Source organism: Pararge aegeria, chromosome 18 (assembly GCF_905163445.1).
Source record: "Pararge aegeria chromosome 18, ilParAegt1.1, whole genome shotgun sequence".
NCBI lineage: Eukaryota > Metazoa > Arthropoda > Insecta > Lepidoptera > Nymphalidae > Pararge > Pararge aegeria.
Window position 1 is genome coordinate 13,625,394 of NC_053197.1, and position 18,812 is coordinate 13,644,205.

An 18,812-nucleotide genomic window follows, 5' to 3' on the forward strand; every position below is an offset into this window, starting at 1 on the left:
GTAGTAGTTAAAATGTGTCATCATTCTAAGAGTTAATTGGGTGTTTTTATAATAACTCGAAATTTCAGGCCCCTTTGCTCTCAGTCGATTGTAAGAGCAACCCGCCGACGTACAGTTTCGTTCAAGGATGGCAGCTGTTAGCGCTAGCCGTCAGTTTGTTTGTACCAAGAAATAACAGGCTCTTGTGGTACCTCAAGCTACACCTAAGCAGGCATGCTGATTCTAAGTAAGTATTCAATTATTGCATTCATGTAAATAATAAAATGACGCCGTGTCAGGTAAAAAACTACGAGTCATTAAGTCAATAGTTTAATGACTCGTAGTTTTTTGTAAAACGATTAAATATTTAAACAATTTGAGATGTTAAGTTACTAATGTAGTTGTACTTTGGTTTTTGTATTTATTTTTATTTATTTATTTATTTGCATCAGGCAACAAGGTCTTTATAATGAACATATGATATACAATACAAAACCATATAATAATAACAGAAATCCACTGTCTACTATACATTAATATCAGCAAAAGACAGGGGACAGACCGGAAACAATTAGTTTGATCTGTCCCTTCGCCAGAATTAGGGGGCAGATATAGCTTTTTATACCTATACGTTTTCCTGAGGGGAGAGAGTAGAAGGATGTAATAATTAATCCAAAAGGTTGCGGTTATTCCAACAACAAGAACAATCCCTTGGTGGGTTGAAAACATATCAAAACCAAAACAGACAAATCTATCTTCAAATTTGAAGAAGACATGTTGTGTCGACCTTATATATGGTCGCATAATAGCAAGAAGAAAACCCTGATGAATATTACATTGCGAAGATCCTGTCATCGCGTTGGTACATTTTGGATGGATTAACACACTCCTAACTTTTCATATTCGTAGTGTTATTAATGAACCTTTTACGATTCTAGGACGGAATGTGGTAAATACGCGGCATATTGCTCCCGCGCGTTAGAGCGAACACTAAGAAACGGCGGTCGGACCGACAAGCCCTCGCGAATGGAAGTGCTATCTATATTGCTCAAGAACCCCTACCATCACTGTCTACCTCACGCCATTCCTGTGCACATGCTGAATAACACGTATCAGGTAAGTTTTTTATGAAAGCAATCAGGTTTTTTTAAGGAGATACTTTTACTGAGAGAGTTGCCGATAGTGACTAGACTTTTTGCGGTGTACGGTGAACGGATGTGGGAGTGATAGCCATCGGCAAACTTTCTGCGAAGTGTATCTTTCTAGGTGTAACTTTTCATCCACGTTGTCGTAAATCTGTAGTTTTACATAGTGGAACAAACTTCAAAGTTTGGCGACTTACTAATTGCCAGATTTGTTATGAAAATTAAGCTTAATTAAAACCAAAAAAAAACATAAAAAATTAAACCAAAGGTTGCCTGGAGGAGATCGCTTCAAGCAATAAGGCCGCCTTTGTGCATATGTATATTATCGTTTGTTTTTTTTGGTAACCTGGTTTTATATTTGTACGTGCAATAAAGACTTTTTCTTCTTCTTCTTCTTAATTTGCTATACTCCGCGAAAAGCAGGAGAATTGGTATGGTGTAATTTATAATTTCTTCAATACTTATACTCCACACCAAACAGATCTTCGGCAAAGTACCCTCTACGCACGTTTCGCTCCGAAACCCGAGCATCCTCAGGAGATGTTGACTTCACAATTAAAGTAATCAGGTTTTTTAAGGAGATGAGAGGTCGTAGGCCTACTTGAGTGAAATTGGTGGTGAACATACTAGTAGGTCTTCTTGAATGGAGGTGATACAAAACGTTTGAATAAAAACCGAAATATTACTTTACTTTAAACGTTTTAGAGGGGATCGTGAATTCAGATTAAAGGTTTTTGTTCTTCCACAGGTTATAAGTTTTGACGGATCAACTACAGTTGAAGAATTTTTATCGACGCTTAGCACAGAGCTCGGCTGTCGAGAATCAAGTGCTTCAGGCTTCGCTTTGTTCAGTGACGATCCCATTGAAAAGGACTTGGAGCATCACATTAAACCCGACAAAAAGGTAAGCACGAAGACTCATGCAAGCTAAGATACGGGATTTCCTAGTCTAGATTCCAAAGATTTATGTACTGAGTTTTTCTCTTAAATTTTTTCTATTCTATTTTTTTTATTGTATTCTAAGTTAAGCTAAGTTCCACATCCCTTTATGTTTATTCAGGATTAGAATATGGCATGTAGATTCACCACGTTGCTACTCTACCAGAATGAGTTTGAAGAATTTTGTCAAGAATTTCGTGATATGCAAGAGAAACACAAGTTTCTCTACGATCTGAAACAAAACATCTTCACCGATAAATTTAAAATTAACTATAAATAGCGTGGTTTATTGCAGTAGCATTGGTTTTTATTTGTCGAAATGTTTATCTGTTCCTAAACCTGTGAAATAAACCTGGGCAAAAGGACATATGCATTTGAACAACTTTAGACTTACCTTTCTTCCTCTTTGCCGAGAGAATCTTAGTTCTCTGTTGATCCCAGTCACAATCGTCATCCACATACCTTTTCTTAAAAAAATAGGAAGGATGCATTGCTTGGTCCCTCCAGCTTTAATGCAAAAATCTATAGGCGGATCGGTACTTTTTTGTGGCAGCCCTACAATTTCCAAGTTATTTATTCTCGCTTGCTGTTGGTGTTTACCAAACTGGGAGCGCAATTCAATTTGCAGTTGACTATAAGAAGACTGTAACTGAGAAAACTCTGTAGACAAAGATGCTATTTCGTTCTTTAGTTCGTTGAAGATAGTAGTTTTAAGTTCTTCGACTATTTCACATTTAATCGACTTTAACAAATTATCTTAACTTTAGCATCTAAAATAATCTCGAAACGACTGAACTCACTCACAGTTCGGCCATTGATTTCTCGCTGATGCCGTATCGCCAGTAAATCTGACGCAATCAGAATTCAATTTAAATTCAGTAAAAAAAATTTATTATCACATTTTAGCTAATAATAATTAGAAATTAGATCAATGGCTTCACGTGTAGTGTATAGGAAAAGACAACGCTAATATTCTCCCTTCTATTCAATACTGAGAAATTATTGATAAAAAACCCAATGACTTTTATGCAAACCCTGGTATCGGATCTAGGAGTACCTCGTAATCCAAATAAGACTTGTATTAGTGGTGGAGTTTTGTGACAGAGCTCATCTGGAGAAGTAGTACCACCGTGCTTATTTCTGCCGCCATGCAACATTGTAGCAATGCCTTGTTCCGGTTTGAAGGGTGTGTTTTCTGGTGTGTTACAGTCACATCATGGTTAACACCTACGCCTCGGGTTTATAGACACACGGCGACACGTTGCAGGACGTATTCCTTGCATGTCCTACGAAGTTTTGCTCTATTTTTAATTTATCTGCTTAGTCACAAACGAAAAACAAAAAAAACAACGAGGCATCAGTAACTTTATGCATGAGGAACAAAGTTCTTAAAGATTCATTAATACCCATCTTTTTGCAGTTGTGTGACGTCATATCAAAATGGGAAACAGCGTTACGTGAGAAAGGTTCAGGAAAGTTCGAGAACTCGCGAGTTATACGATTGACATACCGGAACCGGTTGTATTTCAAGAACTCAATTCGCACCGAAACCGACAAGGAGAGATTGTTACTCTGCTATCAAGTCAATCAGCAAGTGGTGGCCGGTCGGTTTCCCGTGACCCGGGAACTGGCAGCCGAGCTTGGTGCGTTGATGGCGCAATTGGATATGGGCGACTATTTAGCATCCAACACACAACACAATCAACCTCTAGCGCACAGGTTCTACCCCTACCGATACCGAGCCGGCCTTAACAACGACGAACTCAGGTAAATTATTATAATGTTGTTATGATACTTAATATTATAAATCCGGATGTGTGTTTGTTTGTTTGTTTGTCCTTCCTTAACGCGCCTACTAATCAAGTGGATTTTAGGCATAGCGTTAGTCAAAAGGACGGAGAGTAACATAAACTTCTTTTTATCCAAGGAAACAAACGGTTCCCACGGGATTTGCAAAAACTTGTTATAAACGCGGACGAAGAACGCGGGCTACATCTAGTAATATTATAAATACGGAAGTGTTTGTGTGTCTGATGTTTGTCCTTACTTCGCGCGCTTATTTAGCAACCAATCAACTTGTTTGTTTGGCATAGAGTTAGTTTAAAGAAGGGCGAGTAACATAGGCTTCTTTATATCTCAGTAAAACAGACGGTTCCCACGGGATTTGTAAAAAAATTTAATAAACCGGACGAAGAACGTTAATTTACCATAAATCCATAAACAGCAACACAAGTCTCACATTGTATTCTATGTACAGTATAGAGTATATAGAAATGGAACAGAAAAGAGTAATAAAAAAACAGGACAATCTGTCTTAGGAAGTATTTCATATTTCAATTGTGAAATATAATAATACACATTTTGAAAGATTTGTCAAATTGGAGAATTTGACAAATCTTTCAAAATAAGTATTTCAAAAACTTCTGCTTTCGATACAATAAAATTAAGTCGTAATCATAATTAATAACTTCGTTTTTATGCATAGCTCAAATTTGCGGAAATAATTGATTGAGCCAAAAGTTTTACAGAAAATACCAACGGTTGTCCCAAGAACAGTTTCCCAACGGATCCACTCAAGGATTTAGTGTATTTCACATCGTTGTTTTAAATGAAGTTAAATCCTGGAATGTCTCTTTCCATTCAATGTTATGACATCGCTCATAATTATTTCTTCTTTGCAGAGATGTTGAGGAAAAGCTCAGGTCAAAGTGGGTAGCGCTGAAAGGACGGAGCACCGCGGACTGTGTCAGGATTTACTTAAATTGCACTAGGAAATGGCCGTTTTTCGGAGCCACATTGTTTCAGGCTAGGGTAAGTTATATTCTCTAGTGTTCATGGATTTAAATGTTACTAACGGATCTGATGCATGAATGAAAGCTGTCATACGTAGAATCTCGCAAATAGTGTTTAACCTACTATAATTATCCTTTATCTTATGACTGGACATACAATAAAGACAGGTAATAAGTCTCAAGATCATATCGACACAAACATAAAGACAAAATTCTGTAAACTATAAAAGGATATCATTAGAGGTGACCCGGACGTTATATTCTCAATTCATTAAAGGTTTCGATTGACTGGCTATGATCTATGATCACAGGTATGGAAAGCTATCTTATGTCAAGGTCAAAGAGTTATACATGAAGACAGGTCTCAATTTATCAATCTTAATGTACGCATTCTTAAAAAAAAAAAAAAAATATTTACCTACTCTAACTCATATTTAAGTATTTATGGTATGCAAAAGTATTTATTACTATATTTATTTTTTATATTTATCACTAGTATTGTTGTATGTGTGTAGTCTGGTTTATGTGCATGTTTTTAACAGTGTATCCCACCTTTTCGTTTTTTCTTTTTAGTTTTCCTAACTACGTACTTGAAGTGTCTGTTCTTTTTTTTTTGTTTTTCTGAACTTGATGTGGTGTACAAATAAAGAGTATGAATAAATAAATAACAGCAACACTCCCCGATGCACGCGACCTGGGCGGCCCGCTAAGCTTTTGGAGTGAGCTCGGCTGGCTGGAGTCATCGAGCGGTTCCGACCAAACCAAGTACGGAGACTGGTCCAGGAACCGAATTAGAAGAATAGTCCACTACTGGTCCAAAGACCTCTCCTAATTCCTAAAGTACCTTAGTAGTTTTTACGGCACCCGCGCAAGGAGACATTAGCGAAAATGATTAATTTCTGTCTGCATTTCCAGATAAAACAACCCGACCTATCGATGGCGTGGCTGGCGGTTTCCGAAGAGGGAGTGACAGTGCTGGAGCTGGCTTCTATGTCAGTCATCGGGAGATACGCGCTCAACTCCATAGGACTGTTCGGTGGCTTGCAGGATGACCTGATGATGTTGATCGACGCGGAGGACGCAAGTCCCGTGCACAAGATGTTGATCAGTCTCAACAAGCCAAAGGTAAATAGATTCATGATTTGTTTTATCACTGGTAAGACATTTTGTTACGTACCTCGACCGGAGAAGTACTACCGGCGCGGTTATTACTTCCGCCCAGCAACATTACTGTTATCCGGTTTAAAGGATGTGGTTGCCTGCGGTGTAATTACAGGCTGGCATAGGAGGATTTCAAATTCTTTACTGACTTTCATTTATTTATTTATTTTCATGAGTAAAGCTTGGCGCTAAGCGACATAATTCTATACAATATGTGGCCCAGATCTTACTGGTTACCGATATACTCGCGCGTGGACCATAATACCATAATAAAGAAAATAAAGAAAATAATCATCATCATACAACCAACATTGAGGTAGTTTTGAAATATTTAGGGCCTTATAAATAAATGTGGCATAACGTTGGAATAGTTACAGTTATATTTTTTTTCACACATTCATTTTTAAGGGTGCTTTCAGTTGAAGTGTGACAGATACCAGCATAATTATTCCGGCTTTATGTCATATTTATTTAAAGGACCTTGAACGTGGGTTGGATCTTTTTCTTTTAACAACGTCCAATTTCAACATTGAATTCATAAAAAGCAGCTCTGATGACTTTCTTCTGCTCGGCCAGTGATAAAGTTACACTAGACGCTCGATCACACAACTTTTTATTTTCAGATGGTAGAGCTGACTCATCTCATAGCGGATTACAAAAATGCGATCCTCCGCACCGGAGGCACGGGAACTCCCCAAATGAACTCCCTCACACGCAACGGAAGCCATCGCTCAGTACGAAAACTGCCGTCTACCCTCCCGCACTCCACCCCTTCAACCCTCCCACACCCTTTAACAACCTCGCATCACCCGCATCATCACAACACCCTGAACTCACATGCTACAACCATGACGCTCGGTTCGGATAGAAATGCAACCCTGACACTAAGTTCGCACACGTCAACGTTCAACCAACATATGGAAGCGAGGGTTTTATCCCACGGACAGCCAGACATATTGAAATCTACCCCGGACCATCACAGGAGCGAAAAGAAAAGGAGTCACACACAGGACAGTGGTGTCGCGTGATTCAGGTTTTAAGTTGGGACGTGTGAAGTGACATTAAGTGTTTCCCTAAATGTTAGTGAGTGTAACACGGCTGTTTAAAATGTTAGTATGTTTGCGTGTGCGATTAGAACGCGGTTTTATGACGTCATCCGCATTCCATCCGTGATGACTGAAATATGTTGCCTGCGTGAAATAAGTGTTGCTGACGTCATCCGCATTGAATGCTGACGTGATTACGTCAGTGACATATTGCCTACTAAAAAGGCGTTGATTGCGGGCGTGCACCAAATTAATGCGGCTCTTGCTAATGACGTCATGCGCATTCAATGCGTGCTAATCTCATTTTATAGTATATTAGTTATTCTGAATAATGCGTTGAGAAATTATAAAGGTGCTTTTCTTCATCATCACAATTGATCTACGCTATAAGACGCGTTTAACTGAGGACATTGTGCAGTGGGAGATTATTAGGTTGATGATGATGATCATGATGATAAAAACATCATCAAATAGGATGATAATAAAGTTTGATCATGACAGAAACATACACACATCAATTCTTAATTTAAAAAAACTTTGGTTTGTCCGCACCAGTTTATTTTTCTTTCATTTCTGATTTGATATTTTTAATGTGGTACATTTTTTTACCTTGTTAGAAACATTTACCTTTTTTTTTTTTTTTAAAAGAGCTTTATACTTTTTAATTTTATTTTCGATGTCTATGACAATAAAACTTCACTATATAAGATATAAGATTTTATTTAATAATAAATGATTTAGCATCACTTTTGAATATTATAATTAATTTAGTCTATTATAAAAAAAAACTCGCTTATTGATGTATGGTAGGAAATACTATAAATAACATTTGAAACAGTTGTGTTATACAGATAAATAAATAACGAAAAATACCATTCCCGTAAGCTGTAACGAGATCATTTAAATATACCTCATATTTTGTAGCGACTCGGCCATTTTATATGATTGGCTCATTATAGTTTTATATGGCGTATTATAGTTTAACACTATGTAAAGCTAAGCCAGCAAGGCGAGATAAAATATGTTAAGAAACTTTGATGTTATTACGTTCGAAAGAAATTAACAATAGTACATTTCGTCCGGGCCTTAAATAAATCAGTTGACGGCCTAAGATTGGAAGGACGAACCATGCGGTGTTATTTTTAGAACCTTTTAAATTGTTATAGCTCCCCAGACTTCAAAAAAAAATCCTTATGTACAACGAGTAATAAACGGATAAAAATAGGTTCACACTAACTTAATTTTATTGATTCGACCGCAATCTGGTCCTAATTTGCGACGTGAAAAAAAATCGTTTTCGGTCTTTTAAAGAGCAAATGCCGTGCGAAGATCACCTTATTTTATTACCTTATTATTCTGTCCAGCAATTTATTTTACTGTCGTGTCGGTAATTGTGTTATTTGTTCGCACCAAATTAAGCTTTTTGTTTTTTTTATTCTAGAAATTTAATATTATGCGGTTTAAACTAAACTTTTCTTATCCACGTAATAATGATAAAGTTTTTATACATTTTAATCTATTCTCGCTAACTTTACTTTAAATATAAGTCCATATAAGCAAAAGGCGGAAACCGGTATTGCGGCCAGGCTTCCGGTTGACCGGTTGAATACAGCAGTAGCTGTAAAAGCTGCTACCATATCCGAAAAACGTGCGGCTTAACGTAGCGCATCAAGAAACCTCAGCGGTCTGCAATTGAAGCGCAGTAAATAAAAATTAATTCTACTTATAATTCTTTCGCTGACGGTCAACCGTGCGGCTAACCGCATGCGGGTAACCGCACAGTGCTCAATTCTCTAATTTATAAACGGTCGCTAAATAGCTTCAAGTGCTTAGATTTTGTGAACAAATGTTTTTCTATACGCAGTCCGATCGCTTATTTAGGTAAATATATAGCCATTAATATAAAGGGGTGGAGACTATAAGGGTCCATAGATAAATATTTTCTCACTGTAAACGATTACTTATAAATTACGCTGCCTGGTGGAAAAATTACAACTGTTATTGTGTGTGATTTTAATCATTAGACGACAAATGGTATTTAGACATTTAAAAATATATAAATGACAACTACACTGCCTGATGAAATAATTAAGTCACTTATTTTCTGCGGTTTTAACCATTCGGCATCTTGGAAACTTTGAATACTTTTCACTTTTTTGTGAAAAAATGACGAATGTTAATAATGTGATTTTTAACATTTTTCTTATATTGAGAAAATAATTGCCGGCGGACACTTAGCGTTTCCGTTCTGTATAAAGAAATTAATCAAGCGTTTATATTGAAATTGGTCATAATATTATCATCAACCGATAGAAGCGGGATACATTGCTGGGCATAGGTATAAGAATAAAAAATTACTTAAATAACGATAAGTACGTTTTTATCAGCCCATTAAATCGTGCTGGGCGTAAGCTCTTCACCCTTCACCTTTGAAAAAAGAGGGATTTCTCCAGTGGTGGGTTAATTAATAAGGCTGACGTTGATAGATACAATATTGACCAATTCGATGATGTATGCTCGATGGAAATCCTATATACATATGTGCAGGGTATAATTGATATGCTATGTAGGGAACGAGTAGCAGTAGTTTATGATATGCCTATGACGTAGACACGTTTAGTATTCCAAAGATATTAGCATCGCGGTGTGATGGGTGGGCAGGGCTTTTAAAAGTCTCGTAAATTAATACGCTGAATTTCGCATCTAAACGAATGTTCGTAACAAAACAACAGCTTAAGGTCGATTTTTTAACCGCCAGATTATCGTTAACGGAGAAAACAGTCTAATATTTTGACAGTTTTTGTAGTGTATAGTTATTATTATTTTTATCCTCAGATGAGCTATTTGACGATTGAAAAATCAGCCCTTAATGTGGTACGATACCTATCTTCAAATGTGCATTTTTTTAATTTATCGTACAAACAGATAGACCATGTTAGTATGAATTTTCGTGCCTCTTTTATTCACACTCTGTTTTCAGTAAGAGTTTCTATCCAGATACTTAAACGGCATCCTATAAATAACTTATGAGTGTAAACCTTCGTTTTCTTTTCAATGTATTTCAAAGACATCTCAAAATAAGAAACAGACAATAGCTAAGGTAAGTTCAAAATGCCACATCTGAGGGTAATGGTATATTGCACAAAGATTTGACTATCGACTAGGGCACTGGCTTTCTGACTTCTACGGCACGGTTGTGTGGATAGAGCTTTAGGCTGTAAGAAAATTATAATTAATATCGACTGATAATAATTTAAGGCCGGAACCACATTTGTATCTATTCGGTGCATCTACCAAAATTGCACAAATGTGACCCAATAATGTACAAGATACAAAGTCTCAAATGACATCTAGCAGAAAACGTGTCTTGATAGATTTTTTTTCACTTAAATCGCGTATGGCATTATTTGAGATATTCCGTCATTCTATTGCAAACTACCCTCCGTAAAATTTTTGCTCCACTATAAGTTAACAATTGTCGCAATTTCTAAAGGTAAGATGGTAACTAGCTACGACCGAAGCCCACCCGACAAACTTAACGAAAATAGGCTCCACATTCGTAAGTTATTTTTTTTACCACACACTGACGCTTGACAGTGCATTAAGCGTATTATCGAATGAAGGATCAGGCGAGGCCTGATATCGTAAGATCTGCAACGAATCTCTTTTTATCATCAACTTATATAAAGTTATATTAGTTCAAAAGTATCAATAAGAGTTTTCTGTTAACAACGAAATAACTCCTCATAGGATATAAGGGGATATAAGGCTCATAAGGATTATTTGATCTGGTAAGCATCCTACTATAACAGTGTGAGTACGAATCCCGACAACAGACAACTTTGTCCGTTTGTACCTTATTGCTTCATTTGCTCAGCTCCTAAGAATCGTAGCGTGATGTTCAGCCTTTGAACTTCCTCAAGGAATTGGGCTATACAGACATCATATCTGGCGGGTATATTTTTTTTTTTGCGTATATATCCATATAAATGAATGCAAAGGTACATTGAGATTAGTATACTACGTATGAAAAAAAGAAATTTTAATTTACATAAATCTACTACTGCCTATTGTAAAAAAAACTATGTGGTATAATGATAAAATAATAATGTTACCAGCTTATCTACTTATGTGTATATAAATATGTAATTATTATGCACAACGCCATGCGACGAAGGTGGCTAAGTTAGGTATATAAAAAATGTATAGGTACATAATTAATTTTAACATTGATCCATTGGGCAATGAACCCCTATTGGGCGACGATAGAACCGCCTTTGTGTCTAATTACATATGTCTCTCTTAAACCAAAGAAGTACGAGATTTACTTAGCATGGTAATTATCGGTTAATTCAATGTGAATAATTACAATTATGGGATGAAGTCAATATATCTTTATTGATTATGAAGCTTATACGCTATACAATGTAATTTTGACGTCAAACTTGACAGATATTTTGAGTGTTGAGACGGGAGTTTGAAGTCAAAAAATGGGCTCTGGTCAACAAAAGTAACGTCTTCATCTCCAAAGACAAATATAATTCAACTAAGCATTCTTGATTGTATGTTAGAATAGCATCAAAATGGGCTTATTGTAAAAAGCTAAAAAAAATGGCGATTAATTAGACGTAGTTTTCTAAACAGTAGAAATACGTTGTCCATATAGATTAAAAAAGTATGAACCGTTTCGACCAAATTGCTTCATAGGCCGAACATAATGTGTATTTAATATGCGATTTGCGATATTGCGATTGACGTTTGTGTAATTCTGTAATGTTAAATAATCTAAACCTTGAATGTATCTTTTTGCGTAAAAAAATGTTCACTTTTTAATAAAGACTGTCAGCTTTGTTTACCGGAATGTCTTGATGCTATACATCAACTGCAGTGACCGGTTTTAGTACTCAAAAGCATACAGGCAAGGTTCTAACGCCTATTGAAGGCTTTTAAGTTAACAAACATAACTATAGTTCCATTAGTTTTTCAATTCAGGGTGCCTAGTCTAAGATTTTTTACCTAAGTTTACTTATTCAATCGCGTAAAAGTAAAATAAAAAATAATAGAAATTGTAGTTACAATTTATATCGAATCGAAACAGCGCCATCTATTAACATTACTGTCTCTCAGTACTGTGTTTGTAGTTGACGTTAAACTTTAAGTAAATGTATGTAGAAAGTCTCACACTAGACTGACTACACTGATGGACGTTAACTATGTCATATTTGTTTACTTTAAAACTTATAATAGACTTGAGGGTGGTTGCAAAATTAACTCAAGATGAGCATAGTTTCGATTTGTCATACAACACAGTGGCTTCACTGTCAAAATTGTTGCTACCTACTTTGAGGTTAGGTAACTTTGCATCTACCCAAGGTTTCTGTGCAGAGCTTCCCAAACTGCAGCACCATTCCCAGATGGCAAAGCTGATAAAATGGGATTATTGGAAAAGGTTGTAAATATAAATGTCTTGATGATTTATTTTAAATTGAGTTTTGGGCATAGTTGGGATGCTCTGCTAACCCATCATAGATTAAGGAGACTGCAGACAAAAGCCACCGATCCGCCGGCTTGTGGTTATCTGCTTTAGGAGTCAATCGACGCAAACAAGAACCTGACTCTCTATGACATTCGTGGCTACAATTGATGACAAAAAAAATTGTTACCATATAAAAAGCTGTCAAATTTTTGTACACAATTTATGTCTTACTTGAATTCCTAATAACCGTAAGTTACTCAGTCCATTGAGCTTACAGCTCTTGTATAAAAAGGTATCAAATCTGACGTCAAAAAATGTCACAACTGCATAGAGATTCAGGGCCAAATTAATAGTCTTGAACAGAATTGTAATAATAGTTATTGGTGTTCCTTGATGTGTAAATTTTTAAGGTCTAAAATCGCGTATTTGTTACTCAGTTCGTATATTAAGTTGTGATGTTATAGAAGTTACCAATTGAGAAAGGAATTTTGATTACGTCCTTTCATGACACCAACATTCCAATATTAAAAACTAGTTACGAGCCTAAAATGCGTTCGCGTTCCAACAAATACTTTCTTACTACAATAGAGTTTGCGGCAATTACACAAATCTATACTATAACATTATAAAGAGAGAAAGTTTTGGAGGTTGTATGGGGTAATTTATGGATCTACTGAACTGATTTTGAAAATTCTTTTACTAACAGAAAGTCAAATTATTCGTGAGTGTCGTGGCTTTATTACGTTAAGCCGAAAAACATAGGTACAGACTTTTTTTCGTGGTAATCTAATTTGCAAAGAAAATCGGAGAAAAACGGTGGAACGATAACGTTTCTTACGAACGCTGCTTTAACGATGAGTGATATATGGTTAAAGTCAAGAAAAAGTTGCAGAACTTAATAATACATACAAAAAAGACAGCCAGTTAGTCAGTTACCTACAGAAAAGTAGTACTTCATATAAAAAAAATTCAAATATAAATATAATAAATCTAACAATTTGTCATGGTCAATGAATGTATGTATTTGATAAAGAATCATTGCAACCAACCAAAACCTTGGGAAGAACTCACTGGTCTTTATTGATTTAACTATGGGAAGGTATAAAACAACTTTGCGTTCTTGTTTATTATTATTTTATAATTATTGATAACTTCTATAAAATTAAAGCTTAAATATATTATTATAAGCTCGCAGGTGATAAAATATTTCGATTGCACTTTTTGCATAACACAAAAAATAATAAACTGTTGATATTACTGTGTATGGAATATATTATACCTAATTATGTATGTTTTCAATAGATTTTTATTTTGTATCTTGGTAGGTAACTTCTCTTTTGTTTTTGTATTAATTATGTAGAAAATTGTTAAGCGGATTTAGGTTGTATATCAATAATAATTTATTCTTTAGTATTTATTTGTTTTTTTTTTAATGATTTAGTATTTCGGTTGTTTAATTAATATAAATTGGTTTAATGGTACTTTTTTTCTACTATTATGTTGGAGGCCTAAATCGATGTGATGTTTTAAGGGCCTAATAAGTTTTTTTGTATGATTGTATTGAATTTGAAATTTGGATGAGTTTTTTATGATGCAACAATAAACGTGTATTATCGAAGCGATTTCTCATGTTTTATATTTCATCTTACCCACCCTAGTGTGTATCCATAAGAATATATGAAATAGAATAATAATGAATTAATAAATTAATTAATAATAATGAATAATAGATTAATAATGAATGAATATGCTTTCATTGCACACCAAAAAAGTACATAACAAAACAATTTATAAATGTGTCTGGTGGGAGGCTTTGCCAGAGGCTAGTTATCACCCTATCAAGAAATACGTGCCGCTAAGCATTTTAGTGTTCCGATGCGATGTCGCGTAGAATAATAAGGGATATGACTACCATACTCCCTAACAGGTTAGCCCGCTACCATCCTAGACTCAACACTTACCACCTGGTGAGATTGCAGTCAAGGGCTAACTTGGTGTGTAATAAAAAATATATATATAATTTGGCGGCCTTTTGCTACCAGGCAACCAATATAAAATATTGTCATGAAACATGTATTATCTATTTATCTAGAAGTCAAAGTGTCGCTAAGCATTTTAGTGTTCCGATGCGATGTCGCGTAGAATAATAAGGGATATGACTACCATACTCCCTAACAGGTTAGCCCGCTACCATCCTAGACTCAACACTTACCACCTGGTGAGATTGCAGTCAAGGGCTAACTTGTAGTGTAATAAAAAATATATATATAATTTGGCGGCCTTTTGCTACCAGGCAACCAATATAAAATATTGTCATGAAACATGTATTATCTATTTATCTAGAAGTCAAAGTGTCGTCTCGAGTGACGAATAACGCGTGCCGTGCTGTGGTTAGTGTTGCCCAAATTCAGTCTTGGTCTTGCAGTCTTGGTCTTGTTCTTGCGTTTTTGCAAGACCAAGACCAAGAACAAGACCGCGTATTTTTAGCAAGACCAAGACCAAGACTGACCGTGCAAGACTTGAGCAAGAACAAGACATAGCCTGCAAGACTCTTGCGTCTTGCAGCTAGGACTTAGCGCTATTTCACGGAGTAGTTAGGTGTAACAGTTCGGTGTATAGGTAGGTAGGTACGCTTAGGAATTCTATGAGACGCAAAAAACTATATCAAAGAATATGAAAAACTGGACCTATGCGCATTACGACTAATACCATAAACATAGCGAATAAAAAAATATCTATTAAAATCAAACTGAGTGCATGCATAGTTATGTTTTAACCATCGGCACTTTGATAATGCGGCATCAAAGGTTTTGTACTTACTTCTCAAAGAAATTTGCCGCTTTTCGGAAGTACATGGTTATGATACACGCGCCGGCGGCTTCTTTTGAAATCTAAAACAATCGTTGCCGCCGCGCCGAAATCATAACATTTGACACTATTCATGCAAAATAATTTCGAATTTTAAGAGTACCTACAGGTGTTCCAAAGAATAAATAAGTTTCAGAGTGCTTAGAATGAAAATGAATACATTATACTGATCACGCAAGTAGTATTATGATTAGGATAAAATGGTGAGGATAGGTAGTAGATGTCATAATAATTCATTCTAGTAAGTAATTATAATATTGATTACTTATATGGTTTTAAACTAATTACTTAGGTACTATTATTGTACATTTAGTTTAGTTAGTATATTTCTTAAGTTTTTACAAGAAAAAATAGCAAAAAAGTGTTCGAATATCTCTGAGAGAGATGATGAGAGTAAGTATTTACTAGCTGTGCCCGCGACTTCGTCCACGAGGAATAGTAACTTTGGAGGTATAGTGACGTTCAGGATTTATTTATTTATTTTAAAACTTCTGTCATCAAACATACAAACGAACTCTTCAGCTTTATTCAAATAAATGATAAATCGTAAAACTCTTTTATTAAATTTCTTATAAGTTGAGGGTTCAATCTCTTTCTAGACAGATAAGTATTGTTCTTTAAAATACAGTCAAGTTATTGTAATTAATTTGTTTTTTTACATGTTTTAGCAAATGTAAGCTTATAAATCATAAATGTTTATTAAGAAACAGTTACTTCCATGGAAAACGACATATAGGTCAGTTGATTTTTCGAATTTCTTATCAAATCTTCAGTTATTTATTAATCTGCTTGATCTTTACTATGGCTATGTTAATTCAAGCTCACAATGTTCCAATTCTAATACGTTTTTCTAAGATTTAAAGTAAACTTTAATAAATAGTAATAGACTAATAGGTAATTGCAAGACTTGCAAGACTCTTGCTGCAAGACCAAGACCAAGACCAAGACTGGGAGCGCAAGACCAAGACCAAGACCAAGACCAGGTGTATTGGCGCAAGACCAAGACCAAGACTGGCTAAGTCTCGTCTTGTTCTTGCATTTGGGCAACACTAGCTGTGGTGGGCACTAGCAAGCCAACAGGCGTAGTGTACGTTACCCCATATCTTACACTGTTAGTTATGAAGTGTTCATTATAAAATAAAAAGCTTATTTAGGTAAATAAAATGCTAACGCTAAACGCTAATGGCTGGAGCCTTCTTTTAAGGGTAGTTTTACTACCCCTGTGTCAGAAGATACGGCTCTTCCATAACAAGAAATAAATATAAAAACGAGGGTACAAAAAATTAAGTTCATTGCACCCACAATTTAGAAATATAATGATGGTGATAAAACGACAGACAACAAAAGATCTTGCGCAATAATATACTCTCTACGCACGTTTCGTTCCAGAACCGGAGCATCCTCACCTCACGAGATATTGTTCTAAAGTGTTGACTTTAGAACAATATCTCGTGAAGTAGATCTATTGAGCATGGAGCATAAGGGTTGTCTGTGAGATGGTGATAACAACAAAAAAACCCGGCTAAGTTTGTTGTGGGCTTTTATTAGACTAGGGCGCTTTTCACCTTCCTAGCTATAGTTGTAAGTTAACGAATGTAGTTATCACGATCAGCAGCAGTGACGGATTTACCAGCAGGCTGAGTAGGCTGGAGCCTAGGGCGGCAAATTTAGTTCATAAATTTATTATTTCGGTTTACAAATTAAAAAAAAAATTACTATACACAGTGTGTAATTTACACACACATAATACGAATTTCGAAAATTGGAGAGAAATTAAAATATTTAACAAAAATCGAAATATTCTCATATACAGTGCTAATTAATAAATATTTCAACATCTCTGCACGAACAATTCCTAAACGCTTTACTAATTATACATTAATGATTATGAACTTTTAGAATATCGCGATTCGATATTATAATCGAAATTTAGTAATTTTTACATATATTCTTCACTGATAACTGCTATAATTTTTTCTCCGTGTACCTAATAATTATGAGATCTGCTTACTACTATACACTACTATATATACTACTTACGCAATTCAATCGATATAATATCGACGGTCTAATAAAAATACTGACTAAAATTGACTAATTTTTATTAAATAAAAAACTAGTTCAATATCTTATAGAGATCATATTAATCAAATAACTGATAGTTAAACGACTGTGACTTGACAATAAGAAAATTTCCTCCACAAAATATGAAGTGAGACAATTTGCTCATTAGAAAATTGATACATTTTATCAGTTAATTATTTTATTTGCAGTAAGAAAAAGTTTGGAAAATCCAAATGAGCAGGCCTTAAGCGCTCATGTCGTACACGAATTATTTAAATTAAATGTTTACATCAGTTGATTTGATAACTTTTTCGCGAAGCCAACTTTTTCAGAAAATGCCAATCGGAATGAATTAATTATAATAAGATAAAACAATACTCAGCTGCAATTTTTTATTCAACGGCTTCTGTCCAGTTAAACAAGTATATTAAAAAATAATTAAAGTGAAAAAAATATTTTTTCGAAAGTTATCGTGTTTACTGTGAACATGATCATCCAAAATCCATACGATATGGCATTAAAATTACTTCCTTTTAAATAAAAAATAATTAATCATAACTCATAACCGAAAAAATATTTTTTATAAACTCAGCGATCATTTTTCTTTCCGATAAGTTGCTTTTTAAATAATATTCATGTTCATCATATTTAATAGGTACGGTTTAATGTGAGAAAACATCGGATTTAGATTTTTAGGCAAGAGTAGAGCATACCTACTACGCGCTTCGCACTTAAGGCATGCAATTGCATAGTCGTATTTGTATTGTAACGCCAGAACAAACGACATGACGATTCGGTAAGAGTGTCTGGCTGAATGGATAGCACAAGTGCAGCGCGATAGGGTTACTACGTGAGCCGAAGCGGGCTCCTGATGTATACATACGTTGCGTCGAAGCATTGAGTTCGAGAGTAAGTGAGACAGATATAGTGTGGCTATACCAACGAGGAATTCACGTCTTCTATTTAGTTCAAAAACAAGAGAAAAGTCACTTTTGATGTTTGCGCCCTGCAATTTCTAACACTATATTAATGCTAATATTTAAAGGAACCCATATTTCTAGTTGTGTACTATAATTTCTTGAAGTGTTTCGTGGATTGTGTGAATAATTTTATACTATAACATCTCTGGTGAGTACAATAAAAAATTATATTACACCAGCGGCAAATTGTTCAGTTGAAAGAAGCTTCTCTTGCTTGAAGAGAGTAAAGAAATACCTACGATCGACTTTAAGTCAAGAAAAGCTAAACGCTTTAGCTCTCTTGTGCATAGAGTCAGAGCTAGTGAACAAGATTTCGTACGACGATATAATAAATGATTTTGCGAATTCAAAGTCTCGCAAAA

At 35.2% G+C, this 18,812-nt stretch overlaps 1 protein-coding gene across 1 annotated transcript in view; it reads left to right on the top strand.

Annotated features, from left to right (window-relative positions):
- The window catches only part of LOC120631417 (uncharacterized protein CG43867), a 471,170-nt gene extending 463,933 nt beyond the window's left edge, over positions 1-7,237 (top strand). The window contains exons 22-28 of the mRNA XM_039900992.1: positions 69-226; positions 918-1,095; positions 1,873-2,028; positions 3,484-3,830; positions 4,745-4,874; positions 5,771-5,980; positions 6,640-7,237. Coding sequence (XP_039756926.1) covers positions 69-226; positions 918-1,095; positions 1,873-2,028; positions 3,484-3,830; positions 4,745-4,874; positions 5,771-5,980; positions 6,640-7,044 — 1,584 coding nt within the window. The 3' untranslated portion in view covers positions 7,045-7,237. The remainder of the gene's footprint in view (positions 1-68; positions 227-917; positions 1,096-1,872; positions 2,029-3,483; positions 3,831-4,744; positions 4,875-5,770; positions 5,981-6,639) is intronic.
- Positions 7,238-18,812: the final 11,575 nt, after the last annotated feature.